The 13,655-nt window shown below is 58.5% G+C and overlaps 1 protein-coding gene across 1 annotated transcript; it reads right to left on the bottom strand.

Moving 5' to 3' along the window:
* Window positions 1-2,088: 2,088 nt before the first annotated feature.
* On the bottom strand, window positions 2,089-12,220 carry BSND (barttin CLCNK type accessory subunit beta). Its single transcript, XM_075533534.1, has 6 exons — window positions 12,044-12,220; window positions 5,406-5,500; window positions 5,294-5,306; window positions 3,303-3,559; window positions 3,119-3,124; window positions 2,089-2,494 (listed from the first exon to the last, which is right to left on the bottom strand). Exons 1-6 carry the CDS (start codon window positions 12,218-12,220, stop codon window positions 2,089-2,091), a joined length of 954 nt encoding a protein of 317 aa, XP_075389649.1.
* Between the last annotated feature and the right edge of the window lie 1,435 nt (window positions 12,221-13,655).

The following is a 13,655-nucleotide window of genomic DNA, read 5'->3' as shown; positions in this document are numbered from 1 at the left end:
TCCTTGCTGAGCCCTTGCAGATCCCCAAACACGACCAGCTAGAGACATCATCTACCCTCGCTCCTGTTTCCTGCCCCAGGTGGGGGTGGGGGGGCTGCAGTTGAGCCTCAGGGGCCAACCCCACACCCCTGCCCCACGTGTTAGCCAACCTGTGGCTGGTGCCCACTTTCCAGAGAGCGCCTTTCATGCCAGCGGGCAAGATGCCTCATTTGCCCTGCCCAGAAGGGGCGTGAGTGTCGTGGATGGAGGAGAATTTGCCGGGTGAAAGAAGATGACCCTTGGTGACGGTGACATTTATTTTATTTCAGCTGTGTCAGTACTGGCATCTCTGTGATGTGCTTCAGGCGCTTCCCCGCCTCCATACACACGGCATATTCGATGGCCCTGCCCTCCCTCCCCGCCCCACCCCCCCTAGACCCCCGGGAGCCGGAACACTGATGACCACAGCAGAGGGGACATGCCCCCCGTCAGCCTTCATGACCAAGGCTTTCATGTTGGAGGTAAAACGGTCCCAAAAAAGAGGGTGCCCAGAGGGGCTTCCCTTTTCAGGCCATGGCCCCACCGCCACCCCTGAGCAGAGGCCCTGCCCAGGCGAGGGTCTCCTACTCCAGGAGCAGGCTCTGGGCTGGCAGGGTGGGAGTGCTGCGACCCTTTCTCCACAGCGCCAGCCCAGTCTGCCCCTCCCCACCCCAGCCCTGCTCTGTGGGGCTGCCTGCAGTAGCATCTTCAGCTGTGGGGGGGGGGGGGAGCGATCTGTGAGGCGGTGGCTCTGCTGTCCCTACTGCATATGTCTGTCCGCTCCCTTCTCCCACCTTGGCCCCCCCGCACTGTATGCCGCCCAAGCTTGCTGGGGGGGGGGGAGGGAGCGATTCTAGGGCAACCGCCTTGTTTCTATCCCTTACAGACCCGGGGAAGGGGGGCGGGGAGTGAGGGGGGATCAAAGGGAAGCTTTTGTCCAGGAAGCTCGCTTCCACCAACAATCCTAAACCACAGACCAGGGCCTGGGACTCCTTCCTGGGCAAACCCCATCATGCTCTCATTTAAAGTCTCCATCAATGTTCGGAGGCTCCCTACTGTGTGAGTGGAGTCCAGAGGGCGCGTGCAGCTGGGTAAGCAGTGGACTGCTAAGTGCCGGGTTCAAACCCACCAGTCGCTGTGTGGGAGAAAGAGGAGGCAGTTCGGTTTGCGTCTGAAAGATGTAGTCTCAGAGACTCTAGAGTCGCCATGAGCCAGGGTTGACCCAGTGGCAGTGGGTGTTTGGTTTCTTGTGGGGGCAGGAGGCTGGCTTGGGCCTGGCCTGGCCTTTGGAGGTATGAGTGCCAAGAGTGTGCAGGGCTGGGAGCTGGGAACACTGGGGAGGGGTGCCGGCTGGGCATGGGGGACAGGAAGGGCGTACACAGGACACTCCCTGAGCCAGAGGTAGGTGGAGAGGCTGCAGGGGCGTGGTGTGATCCAGAGGAGGCCATGAAGCCTGGAGAAGAAGACTCAGCGTGGGTGGGGCCAGGCAGGGACATGGCGTTGGGAGCAGAGCGAGAGGGACACCGGTCTTAGGGGCAAAGTCAGTTCTGCGCCCCGGGGAAAGCAGTGGGGCAAGTGTGCAGGACAGACATGAGGTGTCTGCCGGGTGGAGGAAAAGATGCAACAAGATGTGGGAAACTGGAGAGGCGTTTGGGGGGGGCCCCATGTAGCACCAAAGAGGGTCCCTGCCAGATCCCAGCTTCAGGGAAAGTGCAGAAAGCCTGACCAATGAGTCCTGGTTTACCGTCCCAGTTCTGCCAAAGACCAGGAACCAAACTATGCCGGAATTGTGTTGAATGAAAAACTGACCGGCTCTGTAAACCTTCACACCAAATTCACATAAAATGTCTTTTTTTAAAACCCAATATGCTAATGAAAACGAGCAATTGGAGCCAACGTGGCCGACTGATGGCAATCGCCCTTCCCGACACGTTCCTCACGGGGTCTCAGTCCTGCATCTCCTCAGACGTTCCAAACAACCCCCTTTTCGCTGCGAGGATCACCGAGGCTCCGTGAGGTCACATGGGGTCAGCAGCCTAGCCAGGCTAGACCCCAGGGAGCAGGGTGATCTCAGTCCTGGGCGTCGCCCTCAAAGTCCAGCTCCTCGTCTGGAAGGGGGTCCCCCAGCCCATCGGGCAGCCCGTAGTACAAGTCATCTTCCTCCTGAAGCTCCTCGTGGCCCGGGTCCGACACCTCCTCCTCCTTCATCCTGGGGCAGCTCCGCAGGCTGCTGGGCAGGGCTGCCTTCTGCTGCGACTCCTGAGGGGCTGTGTCCCCGGACACCGCTGGGGCATCAATTAGGGCAAAGTCGTGGAAGCGCTCCAGCCGGCACCTGCAGGCCCAGGGCTCCAGCGGTGGGTGAGGCTCCTCCCCGTTGGGTGGCGATGGACTGGGGCTGCTGTCCTCACTGGAGCCCAAGTCCGGGCTCTCTGGGAAGGAGGCCAGGGGAGCAGGGCCCTGGGGAGGGGCCTGAGGGCTGTAGGGCAAAGGTCAAGAGGTCAAGAGGAGCTCTGAGTCAGACTGCCTGGGTCTCTAACCACTAGCCACTAGCTTCCTGGCTTGGCTGGCACAGGTAGCTTCTCTGTGACCCAGTTTCCTCCTCTGCAGAGTGAGGGATGTAACAGGGTTGTTTCTCACCCGCTCACTCCCCCACCCCTCCCCATCGTGCAGGGTCTGTCTCCTGTGGGCCCTCACAGCCCATCACCCTGGGGTGGGCCATTAGACTAGGGGCCCCTGGAGGGAGGAGGACCAGCAATGGCTCCAAGAAATGCATGGGTGGGCCAAGCAGGACTCCGTTGCAAAAAGATGGGGTGGGTCAGGGCGGGGAGTGACTTTCCGGGGTCCCAGAGCGAGGCAGCAGCAGAGGCAGGGTTTGAACTCAGCTCTCCTCTGGGCCCTCACCCCAACTCTGTGCGGTGAGTGTTCAAAGAGAGCAGGTCTGCCCCGTGCCAGGACTGTCACTTGCTGTCTTAGTCTTCACAACGACCCTGAGTCACAGGGATAGCCATTCCTGGGGGTGGGGAGCAGGTGGGGGACGACTGAGGCCCAGCGGGATTAAGAAACCTCACCAAGGTTACACAGCAGAGGAACTGGCGTGAACCCAGGTCTGTCTGACTACTGAGCCCTGTTCCTTTGCTCCCCTAGACCCACTCCCCACTGCCCTGTGCTTATTCCCAAATGTCCCCGGCCACCCCTGGGCCACCCCACACCCCTTCTCACCTTCAACCTGCACTGGGCTGCGTTACCCCCGCACCCCGTCCCCGCCCCTCTCTCCACGTGCTCACCTGGACTTGATCAGAGCTGGACTTGGTTCTCCCTCATCTGAGCTCTGGTGGACAACCACAGCAGCCTCCATCCAGGCCTGGGAAGCCACAGGGCCGCCTTCCCCTCCGTCACAGGCTCTGGGCTGCGGCAGCCTCTGCTCAGAGGTCAGCAGGGGCCGGGGGTCCTCACTGTAGCCCATGATGGTCATCTGGATGTGGCTGAAGTCAGGCAGGCTCTGGTCATAGGCAGCGTCCTCCCACAGCCTGACATAGGTGGACTGGAGGCTGGAGGGCACAGGAAAAAGTGGGGTGCGGAGGGAACAGACCGAGGCCAAGCCTCACTCAGCAAACATCCCACATTGTACCTGAGTGCCCTGTTCCAAGTATCTGGTTTCCTTTCATCTCCCAAGCAGGCTGGGGCCGGGGTTGGGGGTGGGGGGGTGGGAATGACTACTGTACCCATTTCATGGATGAAGAGACCAAGGCAAGGGAATGAAGTGGCAGTGTGAGGGCGTGACCCTACATGACATCTCCTTCGAGGGGGCCACGGTGACAACAGGACGAGCAAGCACTGAGAGTTCACTGGCTTCCAGTCGCCGGTGGGCCGAGGGTTTTACCCTCACCATCCCGAGAGTGCTAGACCTTGAAGACATTTCCCGCCTGTTTTACAGACTTGGTCAGAGGAGCAACAAGTGCCCACAGCTATTGGGTTCTCGAAGTGACTAGCGGACCCCTCTAATCCTCACCGCCATTCTGGAAGATGCTTGAGAAACCGGAGGCACAGAGACTGGAAAGGCTACCCCCGGTGACACAGCCACAAGGGAATGGCACTGGGGACCTCAGGCACCACACTCTGCTGCCATGGCCCTTGGAAAGTGAGGCCCGGAGACTAGACCTCACCCGGGGACACAGAGCAGGGAAGCAGCAGGGCGGAGAGCAGAAGCCAGAGTGGCCAGAGCCCCAGCTCTCTCACCACGGCCTCCCAGTGTAACCGAGGCTCCAAGGCAGAGCTTGTCTGGCTCCCACCCCACCTGTGATCTGTCTCTTCATTCCCACCTGGGCATTTAGTAATCCTGTACACCCAGGGCAGAACAAGCCACCAGCATGAACTTTCCCAAGCCAAGTAGAATCCCAGAGCCCAAGTCCACAGACCCCACGGCAGCAGCCAAGCCTGCACACTGCGCCCAGACAGGGGCTGGGGGGACGGGCCTGGATAACCCTGGGCTTAACCGCCCAGGAAAGAGGCTGGTCTGCAGCCAGGTCAGCCAGGTGCGTGCAAGGCCCACGTGGGTCGTTGACCCCCTCCCCCCCATGAAGTTTGAGGACTGGGACTAACAGCTCTGATTCCAATGTCCACGGCTGCATTAAAGGGGACCCCTGCGCATGGAAGGCTTTCCCTGAGGTCTGAAGGAACGGAGGCATGCAGGGCCTGGCCCAGCCCTGGAGCTCTGAGCACGCGGTGAGCATTTGCTCGCATAACCCTCCTGACACCCTAGCCACTGGGTGCTGTTACGAAGCCAGAAGGCAAAGCCCTCAGGCGACGCCTGTGTAACAGAGCAGAACTGCTCCACAGGGGGCTCCTGGCTGTAAGCTTTACAGAAAGGGGCTCTGGTGGCCTCGTGGTCACCCATTCGGCTATTACCTGAAAGGTCAGCAGTTTGAAACCACCACCCGCTTCATGGGAGAAAGATGAGGCTCTGTGCCCCCGTGAAGCACCCACAGGGCCATCCTCCTCGGTGCTACAGGGTCGCTCTGAGTTGGAATAGACTTGACAGCAGTGAGTTTGGAGTCTGCCTAGTTTACTGTAGGACGAGACAAAGTCCTGAACCTCCGTTTCCTCCTCTGTCAGAGGGAATGCAAAATGCCATCAGGGAAGCAACATTGGACTGCGAACCACAAGGTCGGTGGTTCAAACCCACCAGCTGCTCCAAGAGAGACCAGGACAGCTGCCTGCTCCTATGGATGTTCCGTCCCGGGCCCCCTGCATGGAGTCACTGTGAGTCAGCATCCACCTGAGGGCGGGGGCTCCGGTTTGGGTTAGAGAACTGAAGGTTTCTGGTATGTTCTCAGGAGGCGACCCCTACCTGTCACCCTCCTTTTGGGGGAACCCCGGTGCAGACCCACCTCTTCATCTCTGTGCCAAGCTTATTCTCCAGCAGCTCCAGTGCCTTCGGGGGCAGGATGCCTTGGAATTCGGAGTCGGCGGGCACAAAGGCAATCTGGGGGCAGAGAGAAGGCTGTGTGACTGCCTGGAACGTGGCTCAGCGGTCTCCTTCACCTTGAGTTCCTGCTGCCCCCGGAGCCTCGCCAGAGCCTCCAACAGCTCAGGAGAGAGAGGGGCCAGCCTGTCCAGATGCAGCCCCTGTAGGCGGGTTGGTGCCCTGGGCTCCTGCTGCCCATCTTGGCGAGTCTCTGTCCACTCCACAGAGGATGATGGAGCCCCTGCTGTGTGCAGGCACCCAGGGGCAGCACTGAGTGAATGAGGCAGCATTTCCCACAGGGTCCCTGTCCTGTGCCCATACATGCCTGGCCCACAGTGGGAAGCCGGCGATTGTCCTGTATCCCCGGTGGGAGGCAGGGAAATGGATGAGGGCAGTCACACCCACAGGCCCCTGTCTCTGAACTTTCAGAAACCGAGAGGCCTCGGCACATCCAGGAGTCCCCGGGCGATGTGAATGGTGGACTCACTAAGCTGCTAACTGAATGTGGGGGCACCCACCGTGGGGGGAGAAGGCCTGGCAATCAACTCTAAAACCCCAAAGAGTCTTAGAACAAAACTACTCTCTGAAGTCTTCTCAAAACCAAGCTATAGTTTAGCTTAATGAGCAGAGAAGGTCTGCAGAAGCCTGGTGTGTGGTGTGGTGTGGTGGATATGCATTGGGTCGTGAGCCACAAGGTCAGCAGTTCAAAAGCAGCCACTGCTCCACGGGAGACAGACAAGGTTTTCTGCTTCCAGAAGGAGTCAGGCTCAGCCCCTGTCCCATAGGGTCGCTCTGAGTCAGCATGGAGTCGATGGCAGTGAGTTTGTTGTCTTTTGGTTTTTGTTTCTGATCAAAGGATGCCTGGGGCAGGGGGTTAGGCACTGGGCTGCGAAGGCCAGGTTCAAACCCACCCCACCCCCCCACCCCAGGGAGAAAGATGAGGTTCTCTGCTTCTCTAAAGACCCACAGTCCCAGAAAGCCTTGACAGTGGGCCCGTGAGTCAGACTCGGCCGATGGCAATGCTTGGTTAGGTGGGAACAAGTTGGCGAGAGATGAGCTAGGACACTGAGGGCCGGTGGGTTGGCACTGATGGGCGGGGGAAAATGGCCGCCCAGCTAGAGGCCTGTAAGGGATGCCGTGGCAGTGCACACAGAGGTGGTGGGCTGGTGTGCGTCTGCTGTGGATGTTCTCACCAACACTCCCCAGGTAGCTCAGCCCTACGGGCCCCCTCAGGGTTGGTATGGTAGCCGGTTTGGTTCTGCAAGGCCAGGGCCACTGGGTGGATAGCTGGTGGTGCCTGCGGAAGCAGGTGACAAGATGGGCACAGGCTGTGGAAGAAGCAGCCCTGTCTGCGGGGAGCAGGAGGTTGGATCGGAACCCTTTCTCTTCTAAATAGGCACTGTGGGCTCGCCGGCAGGCACCCCTGCCTCCCAGAGCCTCGTGAACGTGGGGTTCATGACACCTGCGTAAGGGCCCCAGGGGGTTGTAAATGGGGAATCCGTCATACCAGGCCTGGCACATAACACCTGTTCAGGAAATCATAGCTTGGGGCCATAGAAGATGGTATTACCCAGCTTCTCTGCATCTTGTTCTGCCCAGCCGGAGAATTGTCCAGCCAATACTTGATGCATCCCGACCGGACGCCAGGTTCATATTGCTGCCTTTGAGTCGTCCCCCGGCCCATGGCGACCCCACACACGGTGGAGTGAGGCACTGCTCAGTCCTGGGCTGTCCTTATGACTGGACGGGATCACACCACGGTGACCCACTGGAGGCTGATTCCTTCCTGGTCCATCTAAGTGTGGCAGCTTGGTTGAAGCCTGCTCAGCGTGTGGTAGCCCGCAAGTCTCTCCTGACTGGCCAGGGGGTCGTGGCTACAGCTGAGCCACATTGTCTGGGGCGACCCAGGGCTGCTGTTTGGAAGGCGCGCGTTCAGCCATGGGAGCAGCAGTCCCTCTTCCCGCTGCCCATGCGATGCAGGGAGTGGAAGACATGTCTTTGCACCTGGAATGCCACCGCCCTACTTCAGAGAAAAACCGGGGCGGAAAGGATACGGAGAACTCCTGTCAAGAGCGAGCTTCCCCACATGTCTGCCATTAGTCCTGGGCCTGGTCAGAAGGGGTGGATGCCCTCGAGGTGCCAGCAAAGCCTGGGTGGGCACTGGTGTGAGCTCACTTTATCAACACACAAGCCCAATGACCTCAGATCTGCTAGCCTGCCCCAGTTTTCCTGACTGGCAGCCCCTCAGAGGTCAAATGAGACCATGGTTGGAAGATGCCAGCGCAAACCAACACACAGACAGACATGTAGGCAGCACTCCCTAGCTCCACACCTGAGGAGCTCTGGTGGCACCGTGGGGTAAGGGTTGGGTTGCTGACTGCTAGGTCAAGCTGTTCAAAACCACCGGCCACTTCTTGGGAGAAAGATGAGGCTGTCTGCTCCAGTAACACTCCATCGTCCTGAAAGCCCTATGCAGGATCATTGTGACTCAGAATCAACCCAGTGTTGTAGGTTACAGTCCCTCTCCCCGACATTCAGGCGGACAGGAGAGAGCAGGGGTGCAGAGGGAACTCCTGTGGTCCTTTAATACTACACCCTCTCACTGGGCATATGGAGGGTTCCTTTCAGCTCCACCAAGGATGCCCTGTCTTTGCCAGTGGGTTTTATACATCCTAGAAGCACCTCTTTCTTTCTCCATCTCTGCCTTGTGACCCAATCACCACCCACCACCATCAACATGATCACCCTGCCCCCCCACCATCATTTCTGTTTTTACCAGCATCGTTGCCAGGATCAGAAGAGAGTGGGAGAGATCAGGCCACCTGAGAACCCAAGGGCTTTGATTGGGGAGGTGAGTGAAAGGGGTGGGAGGCAGGATTGACGTTTCGGAGGGGAGATAGGCTATGGAGACCCCCCCCCCCCCTGGGTGTTGGATAAGGAATTGAACCTGCACGGGAAGCGATGGGGAGCCCAGGAGGTGTTTTGGGCAGGAAAGTGCATGGTCAGGTGTGTGCTCAGAAAGAGGCTGAGAGGGGTCCTAGGGCAGAGGGAGGCTTATGGGGAGGACAGGCCCATTCTCCACCCCTCAGGAGCTCAACCCTGGGGCTCAGTCAGTGGAGCAGGAAAGGGTGGAGAGATGGGGCCTGGATGCCAAAGCAGAAGCCTGACAGTGAGACGCTGTAGTCGGGGAGAGGGCTGCTCCTTCCTATCCTCTGCCTGCTCAGCACCCCCCGCCCCCTAGGGCCCCCGCTAGCTTTCTACTGACCCATCCTTCTCCCTTACACTCAAAGCCCAGCTGACCACTCTGTCTTACCAGGTCTGCTTCAGCAAGCCAGAGAGATGACATCAGCGGAAGTGTCCAAGGCCACACCTGCCACAGCCAGGGCCCCAAGTTGGATGAGCTGGAAATGGCTTCTCAGCTCCTATAGCCCTGGGTTTACATTCAGCCCTGAGCCAGAGAAGAAGTTGCCCCCCCTCCCCACTGAGCAGCCAACAGGTTAATATTCTCCAATGGCGATGCCGATCATGGCCCCCTCTTGCACCACTGACTGAAAGATAAGGGCCCCAAGCCTCCTCCCTCCCCCTTACCTGCCTCCCCAACCCTCCAGTCACCGCACAGACAGAGCCACCAACCTTTCTCTTCTTCCCAGCTCTCTAGGACACCCTGCACCTTCCATCCGGAGTCTTGGCCCTCTTCTATGTCTGTGAATGTCCATATCACTTACAAAGCCCAGCTCACCTTCTCTGTTTGACCTGCTCTCCCCGCATCAGGCAGCATGCCCCCACCCCCCACTAAACTCTAAGCCCACCACTTTGAGTCTACCCTCAAAGAGGGCAGGACCAGTGGCTGCCCGGTCGCCTGGCTCACCGTGGCCCCGTGGATGTCAGAGGCAAACTTTGCTCCACGAGGATGGGATGTTTCAGATGCAGACTGCCAGGCCTTCCTTCCACAGTGCCTTGAGCTTCCAACTCTTCGATTATCAGCCAAGTACATTTAATAGCTGGCACCACACTGGGACTCTTCCTTAAAGGCAAACTCACCAAGCCACACTGCCCTCAAGCTGATTCTGACTCTCAGTGGCCCTCTAGGACAGGGTGGGACTGCCCCTGTGGGCTTCCGAGATTCTAACTCTTTATGCGAATAGAAAGCATCCCCTTTGAACTGCTAACCTTCTGGATCGAGGGCAAATCTGTAACTACTATGCCACCAGGGCTCCCCCTTGAAAACAAGGATTATATAATTCTTAATAGTATCTGAAACCCTTCATTCCCAACCTCTCTGGCTAATCCCATTCAGATGCAAAAACATAGTATGCATATGCATGCCTACTTACATTTTCAACCCTGTAAATTCCTATTAACTGAAGGCTCCCTTGTCTTAAGGCAAGAACAGGGAGGAGCTGAGGGGGATAGAGGAGTATAGGCAAAGGGGTGTGATGAAGGCAGAGGGGAGTGATGAAGGAGGCAGGGGGCAGACAAGGGACCCCACACTCTGGTCCTCCCCGCTGGGTGAGAAAGCATTAGCCCCACTTCCCTTATTAGATTCAACGTATGCTGGCCCCAGCAATCAGTGTGCGTCTCTTTCTCTGTGTGTCTGTCTGTCTCTGTCACACACACACACACACACACACACACACACAGTGTTAAACACATGCAGAGCCCCACCCAGCCCTACAAATGCCAGTCTGAGAACAGTGCAGGGGACACCAGGACCCCACAGCCACAATTTCTCTCTCCAGAGGAAGAAGCAGGAGTTCAGAGTGGAGCTCCCTCTGTCAAGGTCACAGGCTTGGGCAGGAGGGAGCAGCGATCTGACTCTGGACACTAGAACATGTGCTGTTTCCATGATGCCCTGCGGCACATACAGGCGTGTCTCCATCAACAGTTACTCATTAAGTGCCAGCAACGTTCCCTACTCCCCTCCCCCGCCCCCCGCCCCCTGCCCCCCACCACTCCCCACACCCCCACCACTCAGAGCACTCTGCCCACTACCCTTGAGCCACCATGGGTAGTGGAGAAAGGGCAGGAAGGCCACTCCCCTCCACACCTCACGCCCACCAGGGTCCAGGATCCTCCCAGGAGAAGGAGGGGTGCTAACGTGGGCAGCACTGCCTGTAGACCTCTCCCCACTGTGACCTCTGCTCAGGGCACTACACAGAGGCAAGTTGACTGTAAACTGCTCAGCCAATGACTACAAACCGGCCCAGACCGATCCAGCACCGGACGTGCTGACAGCAGCATTGGCCCACGAGGGGGCAGGGGAGGCCTGGGCAGGTCCAGGCCCCTGGACTACCTCCCCTTTCGGGACCCCCGAGCCCAGCCACCCAAACAGGAGGTGAGGTAGGGACTGTGGGTGGTGGGGGCTGCCTAGGACCTACAGCCATAGATGTCAGCCCTAGTAGGACCTTTAAATGACCCCTTTTCTTACCCCCTCATCCTGACTGACATTCTGTGCAGATGAGGAAACTGAGGCCCCGAGAGAGAAGAGGACTTGACCCAAATCTCCAGGCAAAGAGTCTGAGCTCAAAGTCACATTCCTCTTCCCGACTCCCTACATCTGTGCCTGGCCAGCTATGTGACCTTGCAAAAGTCACTCAGCCTCTCCGGGTCCTCATTCCTCCTCAGCCTCAGACTCATAACTCCCGACATGGTCATTACACAGGACTGTGGAGAAGACCAGTTACAGTGGGGCAGCCCTTCCCCGGCACCTCCCCATTGCCCATCTCTTCTCTGATCTTCAGAATAACCTTATACGTCTCAGAGAGATCGGAACACCTGCGATTCACCCATAGAGCCTTCCCCAACCCAGAGGATCTGCAGTCTCCCCCCAGAGGTGCTCAATCCCACCCTACATGCTAACAAGACCCCTAACGCATGTCGCAGCGGGGGGTCAGACTGGAAGGAACCAGCTCAAAACCCTGCCCCAAACGTAAGCCATCAGGGTTTATCTGGGTCCACCCCGGGGCATGGCTGCTTGGAGAAACACGGCCCTCCTTCCAAGGTGAAGAATCTTGCTCTACGTCACCCAAGTCAGAGCTCCAACCCCAGCTCTGCATTAAGGAGTCAGGGAACCCCACCATTCAGAGTCCTTGCCTTCTAGCCTATCAAACTGAGCTAGAGACCTTAGGGAGAAGCTCAAAACGAGGACTGACTTCCACCCAGAATCCGGAAGTCAGAAACAAGTACTCATCAAGCTTTGCTTAAACCACATGGGCCATGTGTTGTTTCATGGCGCCTCACCCTTGCTGGACTTCGGGTCAGCCCTTATGATAAGTGGAGGGATGGGTGGATGGATGGATGTTTGGGTGGATGGGTGGGTGGAAGGGTGGATGGGTGGGTGGAAGGGTGGATGTTTGGGTGGATGGATGGATGGATGGATGGATGGATGGATGGATGGATGGATGGATAAAGGGAGAGAGGAGGTAGACAGGTAGGAAGGGATGGGGAGATGCTCAGGAGAATAGAGAGAAGATGAAAGGATGGCTTGGAGGAAAGGGGTTGCAGAGTGGAACACGGGCATGGCCAGCAGCCCTCCTGGCCCTCCAGCTCTGTCCCTCCTACCTTCGGGTAGCACTGGCACATGCTCCAGACGACGCCCCCAACCAGCATGGCGCCACCCATGGCGTAGAAGGTGCCGTAGACCTGGGGCCGGTCGTGGCTCATGAGGAAGGTGCCCAGGGCCAGCAGGAAGAGCCCCAGCACAATGAAGCCAATGCGGAAAGTCTTCTCCTCGGCCATGCTGGCCCTGCTGGCCCTGGCCCGGCACCCCCGCAGAGGGGGCACCCGCAGAGTTCTGCGAACACACCCACACAGGCCCAGGCAGGGCTCTGGGGTCCAGGCAAATGAGGCTCAAAGGGAGAGACAGATCTCAATGGAGCTGGAGGCGTCACGCTTGATGGAATCCGTGCAGCCACCCACCACCTTGCCTCCTCGCCCGCTCACCTGCCCTCTGGGCCCAGCTGGAGTGTGTGTGTGTGGTAGAAGGGAGAGGGAGGGAAGGAGGGAGGGCACAGGAGACGAGAGGGGAGGTTCCTCAGGCTGGGCCCTGGCCAAGGCTCTGACATCACCTCATTTACCTAGTGGGCTGAGCTGAGTGGCCAGGCGCCCCAGACCTTCCAGCCACGGGAAGCAGGGCACATTGGTGCACCCAAAAGACATGGCAGTACAGCCGGATGACCCCAGGACTCCACAGGTCCGCATCCCAGAGTCCCGAGGAATTTTAGAGTCTTCCTGGTCCCGTGCCCATCTGGGACTCGGGCAGAATGCCCCATATTTCTACACAAGTGGCGAGGTCTAAGCTGGCTACAACATTGACTCGTGTAAGGGGAACCCCGGGGGACAGGCACTACTGCCCTCACTCGACACACCAGGAGACTGAGGCACAGACAAGTAACTTGCCCCAAGTCTCACAGCTACGAACTGAACGAGCTGAGATCTGAATCCGGACCACCTAGCCCGAGGCAGCCCCTGTGCGACGCCGCCAACTGTGGGTGGTGAGCTCCAGCCATTCCTACGCTCCTCCGCCCCGGAGGACAGGATAGAACCACCTGCAGAGTTCCCAAGGTTGGATCTTTGCTGAAGTAGATTGCCAGCCTTGATTCAGTGGGTTCAAACCTCCAGCCTTTGAGCTAGCAGCTGACTACTGATCCTATGTACCACCAGGGCTCCTGGTGGGCCTGTAGCCCCAGGGCAGAGGCCAGAGGGGTGCCAAGGCCCAAGTGTCCCGAGTCTTGGCTGCCCACCGGTCCCCAGCTCTAGCATCAGACTGCTCACACTTGGTCCTGACTCCTCCGCTGTGGGGCAGTGTCATCTTGGTCAAGGGATAAGCCTGTGCCCCAGTTCCCCCCTCTAACCCCATCTCATCTCTGAGCTCCATCTACCCTTGCCTGAAATGAGCTGCTCCCAGAAAGCTCCAGGGACTTCACGCCACTACGGGTTTGTGGATGGCTAATGGAGGGCACCCTTGCCTCCTAACCTGGGACACAAATCCACCTCCTGGCCGTCCTCCACCGTCGGGACCCACATGAGCCATCGGGTTTTCTTCAGCGGAGTCATGAGAGCAGACCATCAGGCCTTTCTTCCTAGTCTGTCTTAGTCTGCAAGCTCCTCTGAATCCCACTGGGCCTCACAGGAGCAGGCAGCCCTCCTCAGACAGCGGCTTTGCAGAGCTGCC

The sequence above is a fragment of the Tenrec ecaudatus genome, chromosome 1 (assembly GCF_050624435.1).
Source record: "Tenrec ecaudatus isolate mTenEca1 chromosome 1, mTenEca1.hap1, whole genome shotgun sequence".
Taxonomy (NCBI): domain Eukaryota; kingdom Metazoa; phylum Chordata; class Mammalia; order Afrosoricida; family Tenrecidae; genus Tenrec; species Tenrec ecaudatus.
This window is presented reverse-complemented; position numbering and strand designations above follow the sequence as displayed.